The sequence below is a fragment of the Somniosus microcephalus genome, chromosome 21 (assembly GCF_052327205.1).
Source record: "Somniosus microcephalus isolate GS21.2 chromosome 21, FLI_Smic_1.0, whole genome shotgun sequence".
NCBI classification, from domain to species: domain Eukaryota; kingdom Metazoa; phylum Chordata; class Chondrichthyes; order Squaliformes; family Somniosidae; genus Somniosus; species Somniosus microcephalus.
The window spans coordinates 73,222,424-73,249,492 of record NC_141007.1 but is presented as its reverse complement, the minus strand read 5'-3'; the positions used below and the strand labels follow the sequence as shown (position 1 = coordinate 73,249,492).

Genomic DNA, 27,069 nt, shown 5'->3' with positions numbered 1-27,069 from the left:
TTCCTCATTCACTTCAAAGAGGAATTCTGCACCTCTTTCGGAGCTCGTGTTTGGTGTATTAGGACTTACCATTCATTGTACAAGGCCATTCACCACCTGTTCTCAATACTCATTACACCTTACTATATAAAACTACACCAGACACTAGCTGATCAAAGTGAAATGTCCCAGCCTCCCACAGTAAAACAGCGTAGGCTATCTTCCTGCATAGCCCACGTGTCTCACCTGATGGGTGGAGCCGACAGCACTGCTAGAGACACCAACATCCCAGACAGCTCTGTCCGAGTGACAAAAGCATTTTCATCACATGGTAAAGAAAGGAAAAGAAATCATTCAGAATGCATGGAAGAACCTACAATGAAAACCTTTTACTGAATGTTATAAACTGAAGGGTACCATTCTACACCAGGCAGCTGAGATGGATATTTTTTAAAACCTTAGTTTTCTACAGAGGGGACAATTATTGACAAAGCTGCATCGACAGGAAATCTTGCTTTGTTTGCATTGTCCAATTGTGTTATCAACAATTGAACTGGACTTTATACTAAGGGTAGTATATGAACCAGAATTGCAAATGAACAGGTAGTTTAAACAGCTAAAAATGGTCTAGGTGTAAAAATGGGTCAATCCATTGATAACATTTATGGTCCTTACAAAGGTACATCACAACATCCCGGAGATACAGAAATCCTCAAGATGGCTACCAGCGGAAATGAAGGAGACATAACGATTAACAAAGAATAATGAAATATGTCAAAGTGAATTAGTAAACCAGAGTGTTCACAGAAATTGAAACATTTTGCCAAGACAAATCAATAATGCCTGTTCAAATATGGCACGGTTGTAAAAACAACAAACAGGAAACTCTCGATTTACCGGCACCTAAATAACCGGAAACCTGTGTTAACCGGCAAAATGCAGGAGTAGGTTCAGGTAAGTTTTACTTCATATTAGTGGCAATTCCTGGATCTGTGGCTGTGTAACTGGGGTTCCTGCACTTGTTGCTAAGCAACAGGGACGCGTGGTCTGTGGCCAGAGTTGCTGCACATGTTGCTAAGCAACAGGGAAGCCTGGATTTGTTGCTGTGTCCGGAGCTCTCGTACCTTTTAAACTCTACCTCTCTGTAATCCGGACTTTTTGATAAACCGGCACCACGCCGGTCCCGGATAATAAAGAGTTTCCTGTATTTGCAGCTGACTTTTCCCCCCCCCCCCAATCACAATAAGCAAATTTTCCCCACAGGACCAACCCACACTAAAGGCTGGCCCCTTTGTACCAACAGACTTCACCTCTAAAGGTGCTGAAACTCGGAGCACAGCAACAATGACGAGCACAGAAGACAACACACTGTTTACACCAGTGAGTCCATATCACACACTCTGGAGTGATAGTGCCAGTGCAAATACTATTCCAAATTTAGGCACTACTCACCAAATACTTCCGGGAGGAAAGCAAAAATAATTGGCTGCAGGGTAGAATAGTCCGCGTGCCCAAAATTTGTACGATTCCCACCCTCATGGAAACACAGCAGCATGAAAATGGGAAAGCCACAGAAACAGGGATTATACTGTAAGAAGAATCTATTCTGCCACTGGGTACGAGTTGGATCAATGTACATTTTTCATTCCCTCACACACTAACCCATCAGTTGAGGTCACAAACACAGTCAGCCTTGGCTCAGTGGGCAGCACTCTCGCCCGAGTCAGAAGGTCAGGGGTTCAAGCCCCACTCCAGAGACTTGAGCACATAATCTAGGCTGACACTCCAGTGCAGTGCTGAGGGAGTGCCGCACTGTCGGAGGTGCCGTCTTTCGGATGAGACGTTAAACCGAGGCCCCGTCTGCTCTCAGGTGGATGCAAAATATCCCATGGCAAAATTTTGAAGAGCAGGAGTTCTCCCCGGTGTCCTGCCCAATATTTATCCCTAAAATCAACGTCACTAAAACAGATTATCTGGCCATTCTCACATTGCTGTTTGTGGGAGCTTGCTGTGCGCAAATTGGCTGCGGTGTTTCCTACAGTACAACAGTGAGGACACTTCAAAAGTACTTCATTGGCTGTAAAGCGCTTTGGGGGGTCCTGAGGTTGTCAAAGGCACAGTAGAAATGCAAGTCTTTCTTTTTCACAAAGTAGAGTCACAATGAGGGAAGAACTTGCATCCTAATTATCAGTTTGTGTGGTTTTTTTAAATCTCATCTCTGGTTGTTTGAGGAAGCTTCAGAGAGAGTGCAGTAATTGTCAGCAGACTGGTTTTCATCTCTGCCCCTGCCTCGGCCCATCAGCTGCTGAAACCCCCATCCAGGCTTGTGTCACCTCCAGACTCAACTATTCCAGTGCTCTCGTGGCCAGCCTCCATCCTCCACCCTCCATACACTAGAGCTCATCCAAAACTCTGCTGTCCATATCCTAACTCGCACCAAGTCCTGCTCATCCATCATCCCTGTGCTCGATGACCTGCACTGACTCCCAGTCCACCAACACCTCCATTTTAAAATTCTCATCCTAATGTTCAAATTCCTGCACGGCCTCACCCCTCCCATCTCTGTAACCTCCTCCATCCCTACCACAACTCTTGTGTTCTCCTAACTCTGGCCTCTTACGCATTCCCCACTCTCTTTCGCTCCACCATTGGTAGATATACCTTCTGCTGTCTGAGCGCTGGAATTCCCTCCCTAAACCTCTCCACCTATCTCTCCTCCTTAAAACCTCTGTCTCTGACCAAGCTTTTAGCAACATGTGCAGAACGGTGGTCCAGTACTGGGGAGGGGATGGAGATACAAAGTAACACGATACTCGGGCGCCAGAACACAGGTTGTATCAAAGCACAAGATTGACAATTTTTTAGAAATCATTTAACACTAAGGTTGTGCTTCTACCATTGTTAACCCCGTCCTAACCATCACTGCTTTACAAATAGATTGAGAGACTGCTTTTATTTACATGGTTAATTCAATCAAGGAATTGAAACCATGTTATAAATCATCCAACAGCAAAACTGAACACCTTCTGAACACAATGGTTGGATTACAGCCTTTCATTTGCATATAGATGATGTTACAGAAAGTATACATTTTAATTTAACATTGTACAGGAAACTTTCTGGTATCCGGCACTGACGGGACCGAGTTGGTGCCGTCCCATCAAGTTCGAGCAAGACTTCTTCGCTGCACAGGATCTCCAACCAACGCTATACACCAGATACATAGACGACATTTTCTTCCTATGGACCCACGGCGAAGAATCACTGAAAAGACTACACGATAACATCAACAAGTTCCATCCCACCATCAAACTCACCATGGACTACTCCTCAGAATCAGTCTCATTCCTGGACACACGAATCTCCATCAAAGACGGACACCTCAGCACTTCACTCTACCGCAAGCCCACGGACAACCTCACGATGCTTCACTTCTCCAGCTTCCACCCTAACCACGTTAAAGAAGCCATCCCCTATGGACAAGCCCTGCGAATACACAGGATCTGCTCAGACAAGGAGGAACGCGATGGACACCTACAGACACTGAAAGACGCCCTTGTAAGAACGGGATATGACGCTCGACTCGTCGATCGACAGTTCCGACGGGCCACAGCGAAAAATCGCATCGACCTCCTCAGAAGACAAACACGGGACACAACCAACAGAGTACCCTTCGTCGTCCAGTACTTCCCCGGAGCGGAGAAACTACGCCATGTTCTTCACAGCCTTCAACATGTCATCGATGACGACGAACACCTCGCTAAGGCCATCCCCACGCCTCCACTACTCGCTTTCAAACAGCCGCCTAACCTCAAACAGACCATCGTTCGCAGCAAATTACCCAGCTTTCAGGAGAACAGCGACCACAACACCACACAACCCTGCCACAGCAACCTCTGCAAGATATGCCAGATCATCAACACAGATACAGCACGGTGGCATAGTGGTTAGCACTGTTGCCTCACAGCGCCAGGCACCCGGGTTCAAATCCGGCCTCGGGTGACTGTGTGGAGTTTGCACATTCTCCCCGTGTTTGCGTGGGTTTCCTCCGGGTGCTCCGGTTTCCTCCCACAGTCCAAAGATGTGCGGGTTAGGTTGATTGGCCATGATAAAAAATTGACCCTTAGTGTTAGGGGGGGATTAAATACGTGGGGTTACGGGGATAGGGCTTGGGTGGGATGGTTGTCGGTGTAGGGACCGGGTGCTAGGGTTTGGATGATCAGCCATGATCTCGTTGAATGGCGGAGCAGGCTCGAATAGCCTACTCCTGCTCCTATCTTCTATGTTTCTATGTTTCTATCACGCGTGAGGACACCAGGTACATGGTACATACTCATGTGACTCGGCCAACGTTGTCTACCTCATACGTTGCAGGAAAGGATGCCCCGGAGCATGGTACATCGGCGAGACCATGCAGACACTGCGACAACGGATGAACGGACACCGCGCAACAATCACCAGGCAGGAGTGTTCCCTCCCAGTCGGGGAACACTTCAGCAGTCAATGACATTCAGCCTCCGATCTTCGGGTAAGCATTCGCCAAGGCGGCCTTCGAGACACACGACAACGCAAAATCGTCGAGCAGAAACTGATAGCCAAGTTCCGCACCCATGAGGACGGCCTCAACCGAGATCTTGGGTTCATGTCACGCTACATGTAACCCCACCTGACACAGGGTCATCCAGACTCGAGTCGACATTGGCTTGTTCTCTCTACACAGATGCGGCCGGAACTGCTGTGATTTCCAGCCAAAAAAAAGTTTTTTGTCTGTTTTTTTGTTTTTCACAGACCCCAGCATCTGCAATATTTGACCCCTTGTGACCCCACCTCATTGTTCTTTGATGTAATGTTTTCCTGACTGACCTGTTTGGACACCATTCACACCTTTGATTGCTGTGATTATCTCTCTGCCGAGGTGTGATAAATGGCAGTTGGAAAGATTACCTGTAAACATCTGGCATTATTCTCTGACTATATAAGCTGTGTCTTTATGCATTTCTCCACTTCACCTGAAGAAGGAGCAGCGCTCCGAAAGCTTGTGGTTTCAAATAAAGCTGTTGGACTATAACCTGGTGTTGTGTGACTTTTACATTTGTCCACCCCAGTCCAACTCCGGCATCTCCACACTATATCAATTGACACAAGGAACAAACTTCAGTTTTATATAGCTCCTTTCAGATCCATCGGATGACCCAAAGTGCTTTACAGCCAATTCATTCCTTTTGAAATGCAGTCAGTCTTGTTTTATAGGCAAACACAGCAGGCAATTGAATACAAGGTCCCACCAAACAACATCCCTAATTTTACTAATGCATCTCAGCATCCTCAACTGCAAAGCGATCATTAATCTGGGTCCAGTTGTCAATCCTGGCACTCTCCAGACCAAGCCCTACTCACTACCTTCTCACTGGTCTGCCTCTGTATCTGGTAAAGAAACGCATCTGATCACTTGAATTCACTTGAAATCAATTTTTTAATTCTATTTAATAAAGGTCACTTTGTTGAACATATCGGCCTCCTATTCAACAAAAATAAAAGATTTATCTGGTATTAGTAGCCTTTCCATAGAATTATAGGAACAGCAGAGGAGGAGGTAGTGTGGCAGATCAGATCGTGCCTCTTCCAGCACGAGCTACTAGTTGAAGCACATATTGTGCCCGTGCTGGCTCCACACTGAAGCTCCCTACATCATGCCGATGTTAGCTCCATATCGAAGCTTTGTATCTGTGCGACTGCTGACTCCACATTAGATGCTTTCTACTCGATTTCCATTTCCCTGCTCTTCTCTGCTGCCACGGTGTTAAATCCAACAGTTCAGCATTTTCGATTTTTGTCTGCAAGAGTTGGAGATATACAGATCAGTCAGAATGAGAGCTTCAATGAAGGATCTCATCCCATCTTCCCGGCTGGCCTGTTGGCCATTTCCTGATTTTACTTCAAATTTCCAACAATTGTAGATTCTCTTCATTACTCGTATGAACCACAATCATGAATGGAGTGAAGGATATTTGTTGTGGCAAACATTTGTGATGTAAGGAAATGCACAATGGCATATATAGGATACCATGGTATTGCAAAATTACTTCTGCAACAGAATCCTTTGTCATATAGCACCCTGTCTATAGTGCTGTGTACACAGTGCATAATATGCTATTACTTATTTTTAAATGTTTCTTTCAACCATTTCTCACCACGCACCCTTTAACTGAAGTTATCTGTGTAACACACTGAGCAGCGTGGGCACACTGCAAACAAAAGTATACAATAATTACAACAGTAAAAGGGGCATTGTAATGATATGACAATTAGACCATTGTGGCTGGTATCAATCAGTAGGTTTCCAGATGCAAAGTCAATCTATGCAAATATTAAATGTGAATTAAAAAAACAGCAGCCTTCAAAGGACTCAAGCTGATGGGGCAAATGCCAGGTATTCAAAGCGGTTCCATGAAAAGGCAGAAAATTATAATAGCCGAAAGATCAAGATAGTGACATAGGAGCAAGCTTAGGCATTGTGTCTGCACTTCTCTCAGTACATGAATCAATGAAGGGCGATTCATCAAGAACAAATTCAAAATCAGACCACTTGCCACTATAAATCAGAGAGATGGGTCTCAAGCTTATTTGTCACTAGACTTGCAACCCAAACCTCCTTCAGCGTCCACCTCGGGCCTCCCTCTTCCATACACATAGCCTATTTCATTAACAGTTTTCTAAAAAATTGAATATATTCTAATGGGCCAGCCATATAAACAAAGCAGCTCCATTCTATCCAGCTTTGTCCATGTTGACGACTGAATACAACTCATTTACTTACCAATAATTTGCTATTAGATTGAGGGCTCACAATGCCATAAGCTGTGTCAACAATCATAATCCAGATATGGCATTTGAATTTTCTGCCTTTTCATGGAACCACTTTGAATATTTAGCATTTGGATTATCAGTCATTTCAAGTGGTAAAGTTTATTTGATTTCTATTTACCTTTAAAAAAGAGGAATAAGAAAGAGGAATAAGACTGTAATTTAACTTTTGAAAACCCACTACAGCCTTGTTGTGCCGTTTTACAGCATTAAAAAACCTCCTTCAATTGAATTACAGCCTTGTAATCAGAGCCAGCTTTCTAACCCGGGCGCTGGAGAATATCACACTGGTTTTGTCCAAGTCACTTTCTTTCAAAAAGACAAACACAAGATGAAAGATAACAATGAAACGAGGGCCAGTTATCAATATCCAACACCAAAGCCATAAACAGTTTCTTCCAAATTCAGATTGCATCAGGAGCACTTTTCAGGTGACACACAGGTAACGCTGGCTCCACACCAACCAGCGCTGGACAGGTTTCTTTAGCCAATGCTTTTCTGACCTCTTTTTTTTGTTCACGGGATGTGGGCATTGCTGGCAAGGCCAGCATTTATTGCCCATCCCGAATTGCTCTTGAACCACTGCAGTACTTCTTTGTAGCAGTTTGGTACAACGGAGTGGCTCAGCCATTTCAGAGGGCAGTTAAGAGCCAACCATGTTGCTGTGGGTCTGGAGTCACATATAGGCCAGACTGGATAAGGACAGCAGATTTCCTTCTCTATTATTAAGATATTAGTGAACCAGATGGGTTTTTAATGACAATCTGATGATAGTTTCATGGTCACCATTACTGATGCTCGCTTTTTATTCCAGATTTATTTAATTAACTGAATTTCAAATTTCCCCAGCTGCTGTGGTGGGATTACTAGTCCAGTAACAGAACCACTAGGCTACCGTGCCCTAATACAGCTAGCAGTAAGTGAAGCAAAGCAATCAAAGAGAAGCATCTTTATTGGAAAATAAAAAGGAAGACGTGTTTGATATGACATCTTTCATATCCTCAGGACGCCCCAAACTGCTTCACAACAATGAATTACTTTGTTTTGAAGTGTAGTCACTTATGTCGGCAAATGTGGCAGCCAATTTGCGCACAGCAAGGTCCCAAAATTCGCAATGAAATAAATGGCCAGTGAATTGTTTGGGTGGTATTAGTTGAGGAAGAAATGTTGGCCAGAATTGGAATATCCCAGCTCTTTGGAAAAAGTACAAAGTGATCTTATACACTAACCTGAACAACCACAACAGGAGCTCAGTTTAACATCTTACCTGACAGACACACACCAGTAAAATTCACTATTTAAATATCCATTTATGTTACTACAATCATCCAAACAGACATGGTCATCTCTCAGTGTGCACTCTGAATAATCAGCAAACACTTCCTTTACTCATAAAATTCTCTATTATTTGAAAATTATTGGGGATAAATACGCTAACAGATGGAACACTGACATCTCCAAATTTTTAACCGCACCTTTTCTTTTAAATATTCATTTTAAGTCTGGCGTGACATGTGGATCAACTAATGAGTTGCGCCTCAGAACAGCAGTGGGTAAGGTTGGTTCTGCTGAATTGGGGCGTGTCAGTTGTGGCTCAGTGGGTAGCTCTCTCTTGGCTCTGAGTCACAAGGTCGTGGGTTCAAATCCCAGTCCAGAGACTCGAGCACAAAAATCTAGGCTGACACTCCAGTGCTGTACTGAGGGAGCGCTGCACTGTCGGAGGTGCCGTCTTTCGATGAGACATTAAACCGAGGCCCCGTCTGCTTTCTCAGTTGGATGTAAAAGATCCCATGACACTATTTCAAAGAAGTGCAGGAGAGTTCTCCCCGGTGTCTTGACCAATATTTATCCCACAATCAACATCACTAAAACAAGATTATCTGGTCATTATCACACTGCGGTTTGTGGGAGCTTGCTGTGCGCAAATTGGCTGCCACGTTTCCGACATTACAACAGTGACCACACTTCAAAAGTACTTCACTGGTAGTAAAGCACTTCGGGATGTCTGGTGGTCATGAAAAGCGCAAGTCTCTTTTTTTCTTCAATTCCCCAATGTCATATTTTAGAACCTAGCCAAATTATTAGAAAGGCAAAAAGCATTAGCGTGGAGGGAGGCTGAAGGAAAATTGCACACTAACATACATTTCCTACAGCCCATTACAGAACAATGCAAGGTGCCAGCACAGCCTCTTAATTCTCAAATGATACTTGGTCAGAAAATGGAAGTGACTAAAGACAGACAACTTACTTCCTTAGATTTCCAAGTCTGATTTATCAAATTAGTTAACAATTCAACACTAAAAGCAGAGCCACCTGCATTTAATTATAAATATCCAGAGGCTTAATTAAGTTGCATTAGAGCTGAAATAAAAACTCTGAAGGACGTGGCAGGTCCATTATTAAAGTTGCTGTTTTATTTTTTAGTTTATTTGTGAAACTGGAATATTTCAATATTTCAGCACTTAATGAGCTGGTCATCTTTCAAACTACACACATAGTTTCTGTTGCACAGCTGCCACCTTAAGGATATTCTGCATTTTCCTACATTACAAAGAAACTGTACAGAATATTAATTTGTACTCGAGAATTTGGTTACATTTTTTAGCATAGAAACACGACAACAATCAATGGTTTAAGGGACATGTGCACAATTTTTATGAAAGTGTAACTCCCCATCCCAGCACCCAAAAAGAGACAGTGGATCTACACAGGAGGTGGGGGGAGGTGAGGCAACAGCAACCTCAACTAACATGGCCACTAGTTACTGCGCACTTTGGGGTCCCAGTCCTATCAAACTCCTGGGATGAAGACTAATCAAATTGCTTCAACCTTTAAATACAAATTACTTCCACTCCATGCACTTGATATATTTTCCACAAGCATTGTGCAAAGTGTACATTAACTACAGTCCTGCACCCTTCTGAGCCTGGTCTACTGCGTGCCCCTTCCCTCTCCCTGCTCCATCAGTGGCACAGCTTTCACCCATCACTGCCTTGGTCTCTGCAATTCTCTACCCAAACTCTTCATCTTGCTCATCTCTCTCAACCTTCAAAAACCTCTTCTTTGACCTCATCTTAGGTCACCCCCACTAATTCCTCAACTACACTCTTGGTATCTGAATTCCCCCTCCCTGTAAAGCAAACTTGAGATTTTTAAACAAAGTTAAATGCATTACACAAGCTGTAGTAGAAGTAAAATAAAACTTCCTTTTGTCAGCCATCCTTTACTAATATTTACCTGCCCTGATTTGGTTTCCAAATATAGTGTTGCCAATCTTTTAGGTCAAGTTCTGCATGCCTGAACAGACTGGTAGCTTTGTTCATCCATGATCTAATCCTCTGACCTTGCTGTGCACAAATTGGCTGCCACGTTTCCTACATTACAACAGTGACTACATTTTAAAAAGTACTACTTTGGTTGTAAACAACAACAACTTGCATTTATATAGAGCCCTTAACGTACCAAAACGTCCCCAGGCCCTTTAAGACATTGAGGTTGTGAAAGGCGCTACATAAATGCAAGTTCTTCCTTTAGGTTTCAGCCGTGGCTCAGGGGGTCGCTCTCGCGCCTGAATCAGAAGGCTGTGGGTTCATGTTCCACTCCAGAGACTTGGGCACATAATCTAGGCCGGCACTCCAGTGCAGTGCTGAGGGAGTGCCGCACTGTCAGAGGTGCAGTCTTTCGGATGAGACGTTAAACAGAGGCTCCGTCTTCCCTCTCAGGTGGATGCAATAGATGCCATGGCACTATTCGAAAAAGAGCAGGACTACATTACAACAGTGACTACACTTTAAAAAGTACTTCATTGGCTGTAAAGTGCTTTGGGACGTCCTGAGGTTGTGAAAGGCGCTAAATAAATGGAAGTTCTTTCGTTAATTAACTGGGACAGGTGGGTACGGACCAATTTTCTAAACTTCAAGCACAGACCAACTATTGTGCAGTTTTAATAATGCAAATTCAATGTAGTTGGGACAAAAACTCCTACTTTACATGATGACCCGAAGAGAATCTCACAAAAGAGCTGAAGTAATGATTTCATTCAACATGTTTCTTAGTTAACAGAATTGGGCATTTAATTGGACACCAAGTTCAGAGCATTCATGCAATCTCTTCCTCCTTGAGGTTTATGTAAAGATATTTTTGGCACCACATTTAATTAAACTTTCACAATGCGATGTGATTTCCCCCACCCCACCCTATTGTAGAAATAAACTATAAAACCATTGTTACACAAGAACCTCAGGCCAAGTGACAAATACTCTAGCTATGAGAAATAAGAAATGCAACAAACAATGAGATAAAGATTAAAAAATTATGGCTTCAGAGTGACAAAGTGTTGGACTTCTGATACATCCCACTGAAAGAATAAAACCCAATCCATTCCTTCAATGGTTTGTTTTAAAGCGCGAGGACACAGTAAAATACAGGGTGCACGCGAGGTCTGTGATCATAATCATAATCAACTTTATTGTCATTGTTAGTGCACAAGTGCAGTACAACGAAATGTAGGCTTGCGGCTCCCGAGAGTGTACATTTAGATTAAGACATTTAAACATTCATCGCTGGCACCTTTCACATTCTCAGGAAGTCGCAGTGTTTCACCTGCAATGGCTTCTCTTCCCGCTCCCGCATCATTACTTCTGGTGCCCCTCAAGAATCTTTCCTGGGCCCCCTCCTATATCTCATCTACGTGCTGCCCCTTAGCGACATCATCCAAAAACACAGCGTCAGTTTCCACATGTATGCTGACGACACTCAGCTGTATCTCACCACTTCTCTCGACCCCTCCACTCTCTCTAAATTGTCAGGCTGCTTGTCTGACATCCAGTTCTGGAGGAGCAGAAACTTTCTCCAATTAAATATTGGGAAGACCGAAGCCATTGTTTTCGGTCCCCGCGCCACTAACTCCATCCCTCTCGCTAACATCTGTCTGAGGCAGAACCACATTGTTTGCAACCTTGGTGTCATATTTGACCCTGAAATGAGCTTCCGACCACATATCCCCAGCATAACTAAGACCGCCTATTTCCACCTCCGTAACATTGCCCGTCTCCGCCCCCGCTTCAGCAACCCTCATCCATGCCTTTGTTACCTCTAGACTTGACTATTCCAACGCACTCCTGGTCGGCCTCCCACATTCTACCCTACGTAAACTTGAGGTCATCCAAAACTCCGCTGCCCGTGTCCTAACTCACACCAAGTCCCATTCACCTATCACCACTGTGTTCGCTGACCTACACTGGCGTCCGGTTAAGCAATGCCTCGATTTCAAAATTCTCATCCGTTTTCAAATCCCTCCATGGCCTCGCCCATCCCGATCTCTAATCTCCTCCCCCACCCCCTCCACTCGCCCAAGATCTCTGCACTCCTCTAATTCTGCCTTCTTGAGCATCCCTAATTATAAATCGCTCCACCATTGGTGGCCGTGCCTTCTGTTGCCTAGGCCCTAAGCTCTGGAATTCCCTCCCTAAATCTCTCTGCCTCCTTTAAGACACTGCTTAAAACCTCCCTCTTTGACCAAGCCTTTGGTCACCTGCCCTAATTTCTCCTTATGTGGCTCAGTGTCAAGTTTTTGTCTTGCAATACTCCTGTGAAGCAACTTGAGACATTTTACTATGTTAAAGGCGCTATAGAAATACAAGTTGTTGTTGTAATAACGTGCTTCTGAAGTGCAGTCACTTTGCAATGTAGGAAACGCAATGTGCACAGCAAGATCCCACAAACAGCAATGAGATAAACGACCAGATAATTTGCACAGTGCAAGGGCTTGTTTCCACAACCTGTATATAGTGAATTCCCTCCCACCATCTGGGGCGGCGAGGAGAGCATGGAAGAGGCGAGAGGAGAAGTAACACAACTCGGCCCAGTTGCCTCAGGCACCCGTGGGAGCAGCGCCGAGACCGCTATCGGCAGAGGCCTCGGTGCAAGTTGCCTGTCAATTTGTATATCGCAGGTGAAGGAGGATCACAAAGATGGAAAAAAAAACTTAGGTTACCTCAAACATTCCTTTTCTCATATTATAAATAGTTTGCTCTTTTCAAAAGGATGGACTTTAATTTGTCCTACAATGCTTTTTAAAAAATTCATTCCTGGGATGTGAGCGTTGCTGGCAAGGCCAGCATTTATTGCCCATCCCTAATTGCCCTTGAGAAGGTGGCCATTTGGTGCCCATTGAGATAGGTGCCCTTCAACAGAAGAGCGCTGTATTATAAACAGGTCTAGTCTCTGGACATGGATTCTTCGTGTGTCAAAGCATTAGGCGGGCAATCAAACTGTTTCTCAAATTAAGCTCAGCGTTCAGAGTGAAGTGTGCTGGACTGACCAACAAACTAAAATTAACATTTGGGATATTCAGATTTACAATAAAATCTGCCACCATCATTAGAGATTCAGCCTAAATGGGACAATCATATTGAAACTGCTACCAGCAAGCACGGCTTTATATAAGGGTATTTCGGTAGAACGAATGGGTACCCGAAAGAGAGACAATATTCAATCAGATTTGACTTTAGCCCATCAGCATGAAGCACGGCAGCGATCTACACAGATACATACATAGAAGTTATAACAAAGAAGCAGGCCATTCTGCCCAACCAGCATTTACATAGATACATAGAAGATAGGAGCAGGAGTAGGCCATTCGGCCCTTCGTGCCTGCTCCGCCATTTAATGAGATCATGGCTGATCCTTTAATTCAGTATCCCGTCCCCGCCTTCTCTCCGTAACCCTTAACCCCTTTTGCCCGTAGAAATATATCTAATTCCCTCTTAAATATATTTAATGAGCTGGCGTACACTGCCCTCTGTGGCAATGAGTTCCACAGGTTCACCACTCTCTGAGTGAAGAAATTCCCCCTCATCTCTGTCCTAAATGGTTTAGCCCTTATCCTTAAATTATGTCCTCTAGTTCTGTTTTCACCCGCCAAGGGAAACATTCCTTCTGCATCCAGTCTGTCTAGACCTGTCAGAATTTTATACACTTCTATGAGGTCCCCTCTCAATCTTCTAAACTCCAGTGTGTACATCCCTAAACTACATAGTCTCTCCTCATAGGTCATTCCCGCCATTCCTGGTATCAGCCTGGTGAATCGCCGCTGCACCCCCTCCATGGCAAGAACATCCTTCCTCAGATGAGGCGACCAAAACTGTACACAGTACTCGAGGTGTGGTCTCACCAGTGCCCTGTACAGCTGCAGCAAGGTATCCCTGTTCCTGTATTCTAACCCTTTTGCTATGAAGGCCAGCATACCGTTTGCCTTCTTGACCGCCTGTTGCACCTGCATGCTCGCCTTCAGTGACTGGTGTACAAGAACACCCAGGTCTCTCTGTACTTCCCCCTCTCCCAATCTATTGCCATTTAAATAATAATTTGCCCTCCCGTTCCTGCACCCAAGGTGGATAACTTCGCACTTGTCCACATTATAGTGCATCTGCCATTTATCCGCCCAATCGCCCAGTCTGTCCAAATCGCTCTGGAGCTTCCTGGTCTCTTCCTCTGAGCCCACCCCACCTCCTAGTTTAGTGTCGTCTGCAAATTTGGAAATGCTGCATCCGACTCCCTGATCCAGGTCATTAATGTAAATTGTGAACAGCTGGGGGCCCAGGACAGATCCCTGTGGTACCCCACTTGTTACTGCCTGCCATTCAGAAAATGAGCCGTTTATTCCAACTCTCTGTTTTCTATCTGACAGCCAGTTCCCTATCCACGCCAAAACTTTCCCCTTTATCCCATGAGCCTCAATTTTCCATGCTAATCTTTTATGTGGGACCTTATCGAAGGCCTTTTGGAAGTCCAGGTACACCACATCTACTGGCTCTCCCCCATCTATTCTACCAGTTACTCCCTCAAAAAATTCCAATAGATTAGTCAAGCACGATTTACCCTTTGTAAATCCATGTTGACTCTGTCCTATCCTGTCCCCATTTGCTAAGTGCTCCGCTATTTCATCCTTAATGATGGACTCCAGCATTTTGCCCACAACTGATGTAAGGCTTACAGGTCTGTAATTACCTGCTTTTTCCCTACCCCCCTTTTTGAATAGTGGGGTAACGTTAGCTACCCTCCAATCCATCGGCACTGTTCCCGAGTCTAATGAAGGCAAATGATCCCAATACAAAGAAAGAACTTGCATTTCTATAGCACCTTTCACAACCTCAGGATGTCCCAAAGTGCTTTACAGCCAATGAAGTACTTTTGAAGTGTAGTCACTGTTGTAATGTAGGAAACACGGCAGCCAATTTACGCACAGCAAGCTCCCACAGACAGCAATGCGATAATGACCAGGTGGATAAATATTGGACAAGACACCGGAAACTAAGGTCCAAAAAGTTACATCACAAGGCGATCTGCAGAATAAACCCAACCAATTCCTTCAATGGTTTGTTTTAAAGCGCGAGGACAGAGGGCTCACTGGTACACGTGAGGTCTGTGATCACATCACTGGCACCTGCTACATGTGATCACCTGAGGTCTGTCTGAAACCAGAATGGAATAAACTAAAAATGAGCCAACATCTCCCACTTAAAAGCCACCTGCACCTCCTCAAGCTGTGCGAGAGGATAAACTCAATTGATTCAAAGACAAACCATATCCTTGGAGATTATTTCAAATTACTTCAAAACAGGCTCCCTGGTATTTCAGAAATACAGTAATTACGGTAAGGGCAGTATGAACAGTTAACGGCACAGAAACTGATTGACATACTGATTAGTACATCATCGTGTAGCCTACTTTTAAATGATCTCCTCAGACCTCCATAAACAAACACCTCACTAAGTCTTCATTAACTTCAGTTAGTCTTGCCGGCTTAGTTCAGTTGGTAGCACCGCGTTTCTGAGTCAGTTAGTTAGGAGTGCAAGTCCCACTCCAGCACAAAACTGAGGCTGACAATTTTGTACAATACTGAGGAACTGTTGCATTTCAGAGAAGCCCTCCAAGTGAGGACCCTTCAGCCTGGCTCAGGAGGACATTAAAGATCTCATGGCACCAGTCAAAGAGCAGCGAGTTCTTCAGGTGTCAGCCAATAATCCATTTTCAGCCAAATGCAGATTAAACCATCAGTAATCTCATTCTACTTTGTGGAATTTTGCAGTGCGGCTTGCCTACTTAGAGGAACAGTCACTGCACTTTAAAGTACTGTAACTAATTGTATACAAAGCACTCAGACATTTTTGAGAAATGTAATAATAAGGCATTATATAAACATATAAGTCTAATTTTCTTGTCACAAAGGTCTTGGTTTTGAAAAGCTAACAATTAGGTAATTTTCCAAGTCATGGTCCAAATTAAATCCGATTGTCATTTTGTGTAATAACAGTAGAAGGCAACCACTCCAGGTGTGACTCCAGGCGATCTTAACACAGGCTCAACTTTGTTTTAGTACTGTATTAACTGGGTAAATGTGTTTCCAGGTGTGCGACTGAGCTACAGAGATTACTGACCTGCTCCTGATCTGTAAGAATTAGTTATGCCAGCTGGGCTGGCTGTACAACTAGCTTCAGCATCCCATAATATTTGGAGGGAGGCAAAGAAGATAAAATAAAAACGTCAGCAAGGGTTCAAAGATCAGGTGAGTGCAAGTTCAGGCGTAATTGTGATGCCCGGCACATGTTTGACAGCCGACAGTGTCTGAAGTCATACAATGAATGGCCAGTTTGGTGAGGTTCCCAAGGGCAGGCTGATTGCTCATACAAGCACGAGGTGAACACCATCAGGAAAAGCCCGGGGGGAGGGGGGGGGCCAAATTGAAGAAAAAGTAAGTTGCTTTTGGGTTCACAAGCACAGCACCATTCAAGGGACAAGATATGTTTGGCCTTGTGCTGACAAAGAGTGTGTGAAAATCCCTGCTGCATTAAAACGTGCTGCTTTAGCAAGTGCATGCTGGCCAGGTAACAGTGCACGCCGAGCAATGGAAAACGGGTTGGGCAGCACGGGTGGCACACTGGAACACCTTCATGCTGCCTTGCCCGAGTGACAGGATGAAGGTTTGATCCCATAATAATCTGGTTCCCAATCTCAACCATGAGTCTTTGGGGAAAGAGTGCCAAGTGAAGACTGGCTAGCTCTTCAGAGGCACTGGAAATTAAGTGGGACAGTCACTACCAGGCCACTTTAAGAGCAACACGGAGAGCGTTAAGACGCAGAGATCAGGAGGTGCATGGCTCAGGGAAACCACATCAGAAAGAGGGAGAACTTAGATGGGAATATATCCTCACTAAAAACACACACAAAACAGATTAAGTCCAAAACATAAAGCTGATATTTTGTTCTGGGTTGCAATGCTCCCCCACCTTTCTGGAGACCTTGCCTGTGTAAACACCACACTTTACATTCTGCATCTCAAGTGTACACAAAACTCAATCCTGATAAAATGTACACATTTGCCAAGTAATGTCACATTTGCACCAAGTACTTACTGAGAACAATAAGACTTCTTGCAGGCTCTTGGTGACACTTGGCAATGGATTAACTGTACTAAGCGCAACAAAACAAGACAACAGAGGGAATGCTTTATGTTTAGGCAAAGGTTTTGTCTTAGATTGCTATGCTTGGCTCAGGAATTCTATACAATGGGAGGTAGCAAGCACTCACTACTGGGGAATGTTATGCTTGGTCAGGTGTGCGTTTCTTTGACATCAACTTTATCGCTTACATATAATCAAGGTACTGTACCTTCTCTGTCTCTAGAAGAACGGAGTGTGCCCAATATACTAACTCAAGTGGTACCAGAGGCGTCCTTTGAAGTATGAATCTGACGCAACAGAACTACTGCCAACGGGTGAATGTAAGAGCTACTTCATTGCTTTGTGTTACTGTTAGGTCTGACACTAGGAATCAACGTGAAGGAAAAGGCAGTTTCTGTCTAAACCTCAAAGAGCTTTAACTTAAAGAAGTTATTGAAGCCGTTTAAGCTCGCGTGTAGTATATGGGGCTGGATACTAAAATAATCGGATTCAACCACACAGAACAGACAAGGAGACTACAGAACTACCCCTCAACAGCACTCAGTATGGAAGAGTTACGACCACTACTCGACTAGCACTGAACACTTAAAATCACATCAAGGACTAATCATGTGATAGAGATTCTTTCCATTTCCAAAAAAACTATTTGATGCTGCCAAACCTTCAAAGGGCTAACTAATAGACCAGAGGCACAATCAGCAAATTAAAAATTAAGCAATGATGGTTCCGTGAGCGTCTAGATGACGCAGGTCACTGGTGCTTCAGTGAACTGCGACACGGATGTAAGGACATCGGCTCTAACCCTCAACTCCAATCGAGGCAAGTGCTGAGTTTTGGTTGTGCAGTCAGGGGGTGGGTCAAAGCAGTGGACAAGCACTTCCAAAGAGGGAGGAAAGCCAAGGGCTGGGTTATCAAAGACCATTCTTGCACATCTCCTGTCAACCAGTTAAACAACAGAAGCACAAAGCTGTTCACTTGCCTGCTTTCTCAGAAGGGGATTTGGGAAACAAAAAGATAATATTCTCACCCTGTGAGAATGAAATGTAACGCTCACAGAACATTATGTATGTCAGCAGACAGATTGAAGGATGAAACCATAAATTGTTCTTAAAATGATTTCCCCCTCTTTGTCAACTTTCTCTGTTAACTATCTCCTCCCCTGAAGATGTTGATTTTTTTTGTTGGTACAGTTCCAAGAATGCCATTATTTCAACCAAGTGATCGTTCTTCAAGTGCAGCTTAGTAAATGGTGATGCGTTATCAACTATGGGGGGCATCACTGCTAATATTCCCACAAACATACTTCCCAGCAGGATTCACTGGACAGTATCTTTCCACTTCTCTAACCTAAACTCACCCAGAATATCCTACCATTGTTTTAGGTGAAAACAGCTAACGAGCTCCGATTGGAATTGAACCTGGGTCTTCCAGCTCTGTAGGGCTCAGCTACTTATTCTGTTCCGCCATCAGACAGCACCTGCTTAATGAAGATTGAACCCCACACTTTTATTTTTTCTAACAGTAAAATTCTAATTAGACAATTGATTCTCTGGATCAGCAAGTGACAGATGTGCCACTGTTCAACCCACTGTCTGGGAAACATAGCCAGGCGACAAATGATACGACTACACTACACTGAGTCCCAACAAGTGTACAAAGTGAAAGAACTGATTTAAAAGATGCTAGCAGAGTCACTAGTCAATCACCAACTACAACAAGCGGAGGCATATAGTTCTTTTAAACCTATCACAACTTTAGTTTTTTGGGAAAATTCCATACTTACAACATTCAAAATCGAAACCCTGCTGTCACTTACATGCACAGTTCCGTTCTCCTAGTGCAAAGATATTTTCTGCACCACACACACCCAATGTGGGAATTAAACAGTGGCCCAGTTCAATACATCAACGTAAGACTTTTGCATCAAGCCATAAGCAGGCTGACACACTGAACTGGCTCAACAGTATATGAGGGGAGATGTGCCGCTGTAACACACTGAAATTCAATAATATCCAGGATACAGCAGTTCATTTGTCCAGCATTGTGGCTGCAACATGTACATACCATCTACAAGATGCACTGCAGTAACTAACCAAGGTTATTTCGACAGCACCTGCCTCCCCTGCAACCAGTGCCATCGAGAAGGACAAGAGCAGCACTGTCGTGGGAACACCGTCACCCTCCAAGTTCTGCTGCCAAGACACGCACCGTCCTAGAAATTTACGGCACAGGAGGCGGCCATTCGGCCCATCTTGTCCGTGCAGGCCGACAAAGAGCTTTCTACCCTAATCCCACTTTCCAGCTGTATAGACATTTAGAAACACAGAAGATAGGACAGGAGCAGGAGTAGGCCATTCCTGACTTGGACGTGTATTGCCATTCGCAGTGTCTTTAGGTCAATATCCTGGAATTCCCGATCATTGGGCCAGCACCATAAAGACGGCAGCGGTTCAAGGAGATGGTCCACCTGCATCTACCAGGGCTGGGCAATAAATGGTGTGCTGCCGGTGTTACTCAAAAAAATAAATGTAAAAGCAGAATTAGTGCCACAATGTCAGATTTAATGTCAGAGGGATGAGCTTCAGTGGGTTAAAGAGCTCTCAGCTCGGACATGTGTTGCACTTTTCCTGAGTGTAGACACATAAACCTGTCGAATAAAAGCCAGTGAATTCCCTGAGCAGGCGGACTGTCGCCTTTTACAGACACATTAATCCCCATTCCAGCTGGCGTCTGGGGGAGTGAGACAGCGGCCGGCGGTGGGCGCCCCGGGAAAGGGTTGCTCAGTCTGGCTGGAGCTCGGCTACCCAGACCCGGGGATAGGAGGAGGAGCGCGGGCCCGGCGGGTGCCGGCCGCCGCCTGATTAAAACCCCGGTGACAATCACAACATAAGCCGGGGCTCCGACCTCGGCCTCAGCTGCTGCCCGGGGCCGCTTGTTATTCCTGGGCCCGGCGGAGGTCTGTCAGCCCTCGGCGGCGGTTACTCGGCGCTTCTGACCCACAAGCCTCGCCTCGCCGCTCCTCTCCCCCCCCGGGCCTTGTTGTTGCGGCTGTCGAGCCTCAGCCCGCGGATTTGCCTCAGGACACCCCCTCCCAGACCTCGCACTCACCTTCCCCGGCAAACTGCAAAGTGCCGCCAGCGACCACAGCAAAAGGCCGGCGACCGGCATCGAGTCCCTACGAGGCCGGTGCCCGGCCATAGCCATGCTGCGGCTCGGTAAAGGCCCTGTGTGTGAGGCTCCGCCTGCCGCTCCCTCACTCGTCGCTCGGGCGGCCGGCCCGGCGGGAGGAGCGCTGGGAGCCCGCCAATCACCGGCCAGGAGGGGGGCCACCGAACGTCAATCACTGACCGAGGCGGGGCCCATCGAGCGTCAATCACCGGTTGGGGGCGGGGCCCCTCGCGCGTCAATCACCGGCAGGGGACGGGGAGTGGCGCGTGCCATCGAAGGGGGCGGGGCACCGCGTGCGTCAATCACCGTTGGGGCGTGGCCGACCGAGCGTCATCTGAGAGGCGGGGCATATGGCATGTCAATCACTGGCCGGGGCGGAGCCTATCCCCGTGGAGATGTAAAAGGCGGAAGCCAAGAGGCTGCAGTAGCCTGGTCTTCAGTCTTGACAGGGTTTGATCCTATTTTCTTTCCACGGATGTTGCCTGGCCTGCTGAGTTTTTCCAGCATTTTCTGTTGTTATTTTGTATTTCCAACATCTGCAGTATTTTGTTATCGTACCAGTGGAGATGTACCTCATCCTTCTTGTTAGGCAGTCCCTCGGAACCGAGGATGACTTGCTTCCACAGTAAAAATGAGTTCTCAGGTGACTGATGAGTCTAATGCGGGACCTACAGTCTCTGTCACGGGTAGGGCAGATGGTGGTTGAAGGGGCGGGAAGGTGGGGTGCTTGGGTTGACGTGCGCTGCCTGCGCTTGGCTTCTGCTTGCTCCCGGCGAAGAGACTTGAGGTGTTCAGTGCCTTCCTGAATGCTTCTCCACTTTGTGCAGTCTTGGGCCAGGGATTCTCCGGTGTCGGTAGGGATGTTACACTTTTTCAAGGAGGCTTTGAGGGTGTCCTTGATCATCCTTTAATAGCAAGCAATTAGGAAGGCAAATTCCATGTTGGTCTTTATTGCAAGTACAACAGTAAGGAAGTCTTGCTACAATTGTACTGGGCCTTGGTGAGACCACACCTGGAGTACTGTGCACATTATTGGTCTCCTTATCTGAGGAAGGATATACTTAGTCATAGAGTCATGACGGCACAGAAGGAGGCCATTCAGCCCATCAAGTCCATGCCGGCTCTCTGTAGAGCAATCCAGTCAGTCCCATTCCCCCGCTCTACCCCTGTAGCCCTGCAAGTTTATTTCCCTCAAGTGCCTATCCAGTCTCCCCTTGAAAACATTGAGTGTCTCCGCTTCCACCACTTCCGTCGGCAGCAAGTTCCAGGTCCTCACCACTTGCTGCGTAAAAAAGTTTTTCCTCACATCCCCCCTGCATCTCTTGCTCAAAACCTTAAATCTGTGTCCCCTAGTCCTTCTACCATCAACGAGTGGGAACAGCCTTTCCCTGTCTAGCCTATCCAAACCCGTCATAATCTTGTACACCTCTATCAAATCACCCCTCAACTTCCTGTGCTCTAATGAAAACAAATCCAGCTTCTCCAACCTGTCCTTGTAGCTAAGATCCCCCATCCCCAGAACTATTGTGGTAAATCTCCTCTGCACCCTCTAGTGCCTTCACATCCTTCCTAAAGTGTGGTGACCAGAACTGGACACAATACTCCAGTTGTGGCCTAACCAGCGCTTTATAAAGGTTCAGCATAACTTCTCTACTTTTGTACTCAATACCTCTATTTATGAACCCAAGATCCCATATGCTTTGCTAATCACTCTCTCAATATGCCCTGCCACCTTCAGAGACCTATGCACATTAACTCTCAGGTCCCTCTGTCCCTGCACACTCTTTAAAACTGTGCCATTAAGTGTATATTGTCTCTCCCTGTTCTTCTGCCAAAATGCATCACCTCACACTTCTCTATTAAATTCCATCTGCCACTTGTCTGCCCATTCTGCTAGCCTTTCTATGTCCTACTGCAGTCGATTGGTATCATCCTCACTGTTTGCCACACCCCCAAGTTTGGTGTCGGCAGCAAATTTAGAAATTCATCTCTGTATTCCAATATCCAGGTCATTTATATATATCAAAAAAAGCAGTGGCCCCAACACTGACCCTTGGAGAACACCACTGTCTACCATCCTCCAGTCTGAAAAACAGCCATTTATAACAACTCGCTGTTTTCTGTCCTTAAGCAGTTCCTTATCAAAGCTGCCACTGACCCACCTATTCCGTGAGCCTCAATTTTGTTAACCAGCCTTCTATGTGCTACCTTGTCAAACGCCTTCTGAAAATCCATGTAGACAACATCCATTGCATTCCCTTCATCAATCCTCTCTGTTACTTCATCAAAAAATTCAATTAGATTAGTCAAACACGATCTGCCTTTTACAAATCCGTGTTGGCTCTCCTTAATTAGCTTAAACCTCTCCAAGTGCCCATTAATTCTTTCCTTGATTATTATTTCTAAAACTTTACCCACCATTAATGTTAAACTGACCGGCCTGTAGTTACTAAGATTGTCCTTACACCCTTTCTTGAACAATGGTGTCACATTTGCCATTTTCCAATCCTCAGGCACCTCCCCCACATCTAGGGAAGATTGGAAAATTATGGCAAGCCCTTCCGCTATCTCCTCCCCCAATTCCCTTAGCAACCTGGGATGCAAGCCATCTGGACCAGGCGACTTATCCACTCTAAGCATACCCAGCCTTTCTAGTACAGCCTGTCTATCAATTTTCACCCCTTCCATTGCTTCTACCTTTTCCACTTCTACTGATATTTTCTACCACAGAAGGCAGTAGAGGCCAATTCATTAAATATATTCAAGAAGGAGTTGGATATATTTCTTGAGGCTAAAGGGATCAAGGGGTATGGGGAGAAAGCAGGTACTGAATTTGGATGATCAGCCATGATCGCATTGAATGGCGGAGCAGGCTCGAGGGGCCGAATGGCCTACTCCTGCTCCTGTCTTCTATGTTTCTATTTTGTCAGCATCCACCTCCTTAGTAAACACCGATACAAAGTACTCATTGAGTATTCTAGCCTTGCCCTGCGCCTCTAAGCATATATCACCTTCTTTGTCCCTAATAGGCCCCACCCCGCCTCTTACTACCCGCTTACTGTTTACATGCCAGTAGAAGATTTTGGGGTTCCCTTTTCTGTTAACCGCCATTCTACTCTCTCATTCTCTCTTTGCCAATCTTATTTTCATCTTCACTTCCCCTCTCAACTTATTGTATTTGGTCTGGTTCTCCCTTGAAGAATTCACCTGACATGCATCATACACCCTCTTTTTTTGTTTCATCATCTTCTCTATCTCCCTTGTCATCCAAGGAGCTCTTGTTTTGGTTCCCTTACCCTTCCCTCTTGTTGGAATGTACCTAGCCTGTACTTGGAACATCTCCTCCTTAAAGATCTCTCATTGTTCCTGATATACCTATCAATTCATTCCATGAAAAGCGACGAGTTAAGATAGTGACTATAGGTTTTTATTGGCTAAATAACAGAGCCCACCCTCGTGGGTGATCGGTTCCAACAAGGAAGAATACTAGCCAATCAGTCACCTTTATACCTGGGCAAGCAGGCGGAGCCATGGGCGGAGTCAGCTGAGGTATGCCTAGGTATAACAGCGTGCGTGGCAAGAGGTAACCTTGTGTAGTGATAACAACAGTGTAAACAGTGATAACAACAGTGTAACAATAGTGAACGGTTGTGAACGATAACAGTGGTTTACCACAGTTCCGTTACAGTTTTTCCTGTCAGTCTTTCGTTCCATTTTACCCTGGCTAGATCCTTTCGCATCCCATTGGAGTTAGCCCTATTCCAGTTTAGAAGTTCCACTCTAGATTGTTCCTTGCTCCTCTCCATTGCTAATCTAAATCTTATGATACGATGATCACTCGTACCCAAGTGTTCTCCCACAGTCACTTGGTCGACATGGCCCACCTCATTCCCCAGCACCAGATCCAGCAATGCCTCCTTCCTAGTTGGGCCGAGAACATATTGGTCAAGGAAATTCTCCTGAAGACATTTCAGAAATTCCTCCCCCTCCTTTCCCTTTACCCTAGCATTATCCCAATCGATATTTGGGTAATTAAAGTCCCCCAATATCACCACTCTATATAGCTCTTGCATATCTCTGTGATTTCCCTGCAGATTTGCTCCTCTACCTCCCTCTCACTATTTGGAGGCACGTAGAATACCCCCAATAGTGTGATCATACCCTTTTTGCTCCTCAACTCTAACCAAATGGATTCTGTTCTTGTCCCCTCAAGAACATCCTCCCTTTCCAACACTTCCTTAATCAGCACTGCCACCCCACCTCCCTTTTTTCCTTTCCTATCTTTTCTGAACACCTTGTACCCTTGAATATTAAGTGCCCAGTCCTCACCGTTTTAAAACCACGATTCCGTTATTGCCACACTGCTAATTGTGCTTGTAACTCACCAACCTTATTCACCACAACTTGTGTGTTTACGTACATGCATTCTAAACCCATTTTTGAATTTTTCGTAGTCTTTCTTAGTCTGTTCCTATCTAATATGGTACTATTTCCGCCTCTAGTACTATCCAACACACTCACTCTTTTATGCACCTTATTCATCTTTTCTACTCCTATATGCTGGTGCCCATCCCCCTGCCAAGCTAGTTTAAACCCTCCCCAACAGCACTAGCAAACCTCCCCGTGAGAATATTGGTCCCGGCTCTGTTGAGGTGCAACCCATCTGGCTTGTACAGGTCCCCACCTTCCCCAATGCCTCAGGAATCTAAAGCCCTCCCTCCTGCACCATCTCTCCAGCCACGCATTCATCTGTTCTATCCTCCTATTCCTGTACTCACTAGCACGTGGCACCGGGAGTAATCTGGAGATTACTACCTTTGAGGTCCTGCCATTTAATTTCCCTCCTAGCTCCCTATAGTCTGCCTGCAGGACCTCATCTCTCTGTCTGCCTATGTCATTGGTACCGATATGGACAACGGCCTCTGGCTGTTCACTCTCCCCCCTCAGAGTGTTCTGCAGCCGCTCAGTGACATCTTTGACCCTGGCACCAGGGAGGCAACATACCATCCTGGAGTCACGTCTGCATCCACAGAAACACCTATCTGTTCCCCTAACTATCGAATCCCCTATCACTATTGCTCTTCCACTCTTCTTCCTCCCCCCCCCCTGTGCAGCTGAGCCACCCGTGGTGCCGTGGGCTTGGCTCTGGCTGCTCTCCCCAGAGGAACCATCACCCCCACCAGTTTCCAGAACTGTGAACCGGTTAGCGAGCGAGATGCACGCTGGGGATTCCTGCCCTACCTGCCTGGTCCTCCTTCTCTGTCGGGCGGTCACCCATTCCCTCTCTGCCTGCACATTCTGAGGCTGCGGGGTGACCACTTCTCGAAACATACTTTCCAAGTATTTCTCAGCCTCGCGGATGCACTGTAGTGACTCCAGCTGTCCCTCAAGCTCCGAAACCTGGAGCTCGAGTTGCTGCAGTTGGCGACACTTCCTGCACACGTGGTCGTCCTGGCCGCAAGAAGCGTCCAGGATATCCCACATGGCACAGGTTGGGAAAATCACGGGACTGATCTGCCCTGCCATGCCTCTATTTACCAGACTATGGAGGTAATTTAGCAGAAATAAACTTAAAACTTAACAAGAAACACTCAACAGCTACCCACCAATCAGCACCTCCCTTAGCAGAAATATACTCAAAACAGAACAAAAAAAACTTACCACAAATACTCACCCAATACTCACCTCTCAGCTCCCTTGTGCCAGCTACACCTTTGAATTCTGACGTCACTCCTTCGTTGTGTCGCTTGCCGACTGTCTCCCTCGGACGCAGTCCACTCGCTCAGACTCCCAAGCCTCTGCTCTGCGCTACCTTTATCCCCGGTCTCCAACCCCATTCCTGCTGCAGGTCCACTCACTTGCCTTGGAGGCGGTGCAACGAAGGTTCACTAGATTGATCCCTGGGATGAGAGGGTTGTCCTAGGATGAGAGATTGTGTAGAATGGGCCTATACTCTGGAGTTTAAGAAGAATGAGAGGTGATCTCATTGAAACATACAAGATTCTGAGGGTGGATTGACAGGGTAGATGCTGAGAGGCTGTTTCCCCCGGCTGGAGAGTCTAGAACTAGGCATAGTCTCAGGATAAGGGGTCGGCCATTTAGGACTGCGATGAGGAGGAATTTCTTCACTCCAAGGTTGTGCATCTTTGGCATTCTCTACCCCGAAGGGCTGCGGATGCTGAATCGTTGAGTATAGTCAAGGCAGAGATCGATAGATTTTTGGACTCTTGGGGAATCAAGGGATATGGGGATCGGGCGGGAAAGTGGAGTTGAGGTCGAAGATCAGCCATGATCTTATTGAATGGCGGAGCAGGCTCGAGGGGCCGTATGGCCTACTCCTGCTCCTAACTGTTATGTTCAAAGGGACACCTGTCTGGTGGCTAACTGCCAGTGCTTACAGCTTAGTGGCCTAACTATTCAGTTGTTAAATTACACCATAAACCAGTTTGGTAGCTTTACTTTAGGTAAGTGAAATAACAGTGCCCTATCTGTTCAGCCTTCTATCTGTTTCCTGCATTACAAGAGAAAATAGAAAGACTTGCATCTTTCATGACCTCAGGACATCCCAATGCGCTTTACAGCCAATGAAGTACTT

The 27,069-nt window shown here is 45.7% G+C and overlaps 1 protein-coding gene across 1 annotated transcript in view; it reads right to left on the bottom strand.

Annotated features, from left to right (window-relative positions):
* Nucleotides 1–20,580, bottom strand: part of ern1 (endoplasmic reticulum to nucleus signaling 1) — a 94,575-nt gene extending 73,995 nt beyond the window's left edge. Inside the window, exon 1 of the mRNA XM_085963940.1 lies at nucleotides 20,415–20,580. Coding sequence (XP_085820066.1) covers nucleotides 20,415–20,510 — 96 coding nt within the window. The 5' untranslated portion in view covers nucleotides 20,511–20,580. The remainder of the gene's footprint in view (nucleotides 1–20,414) is intronic.
* Between the last annotated feature and the right edge of the window lie 6,489 nt (nucleotides 20,581–27,069).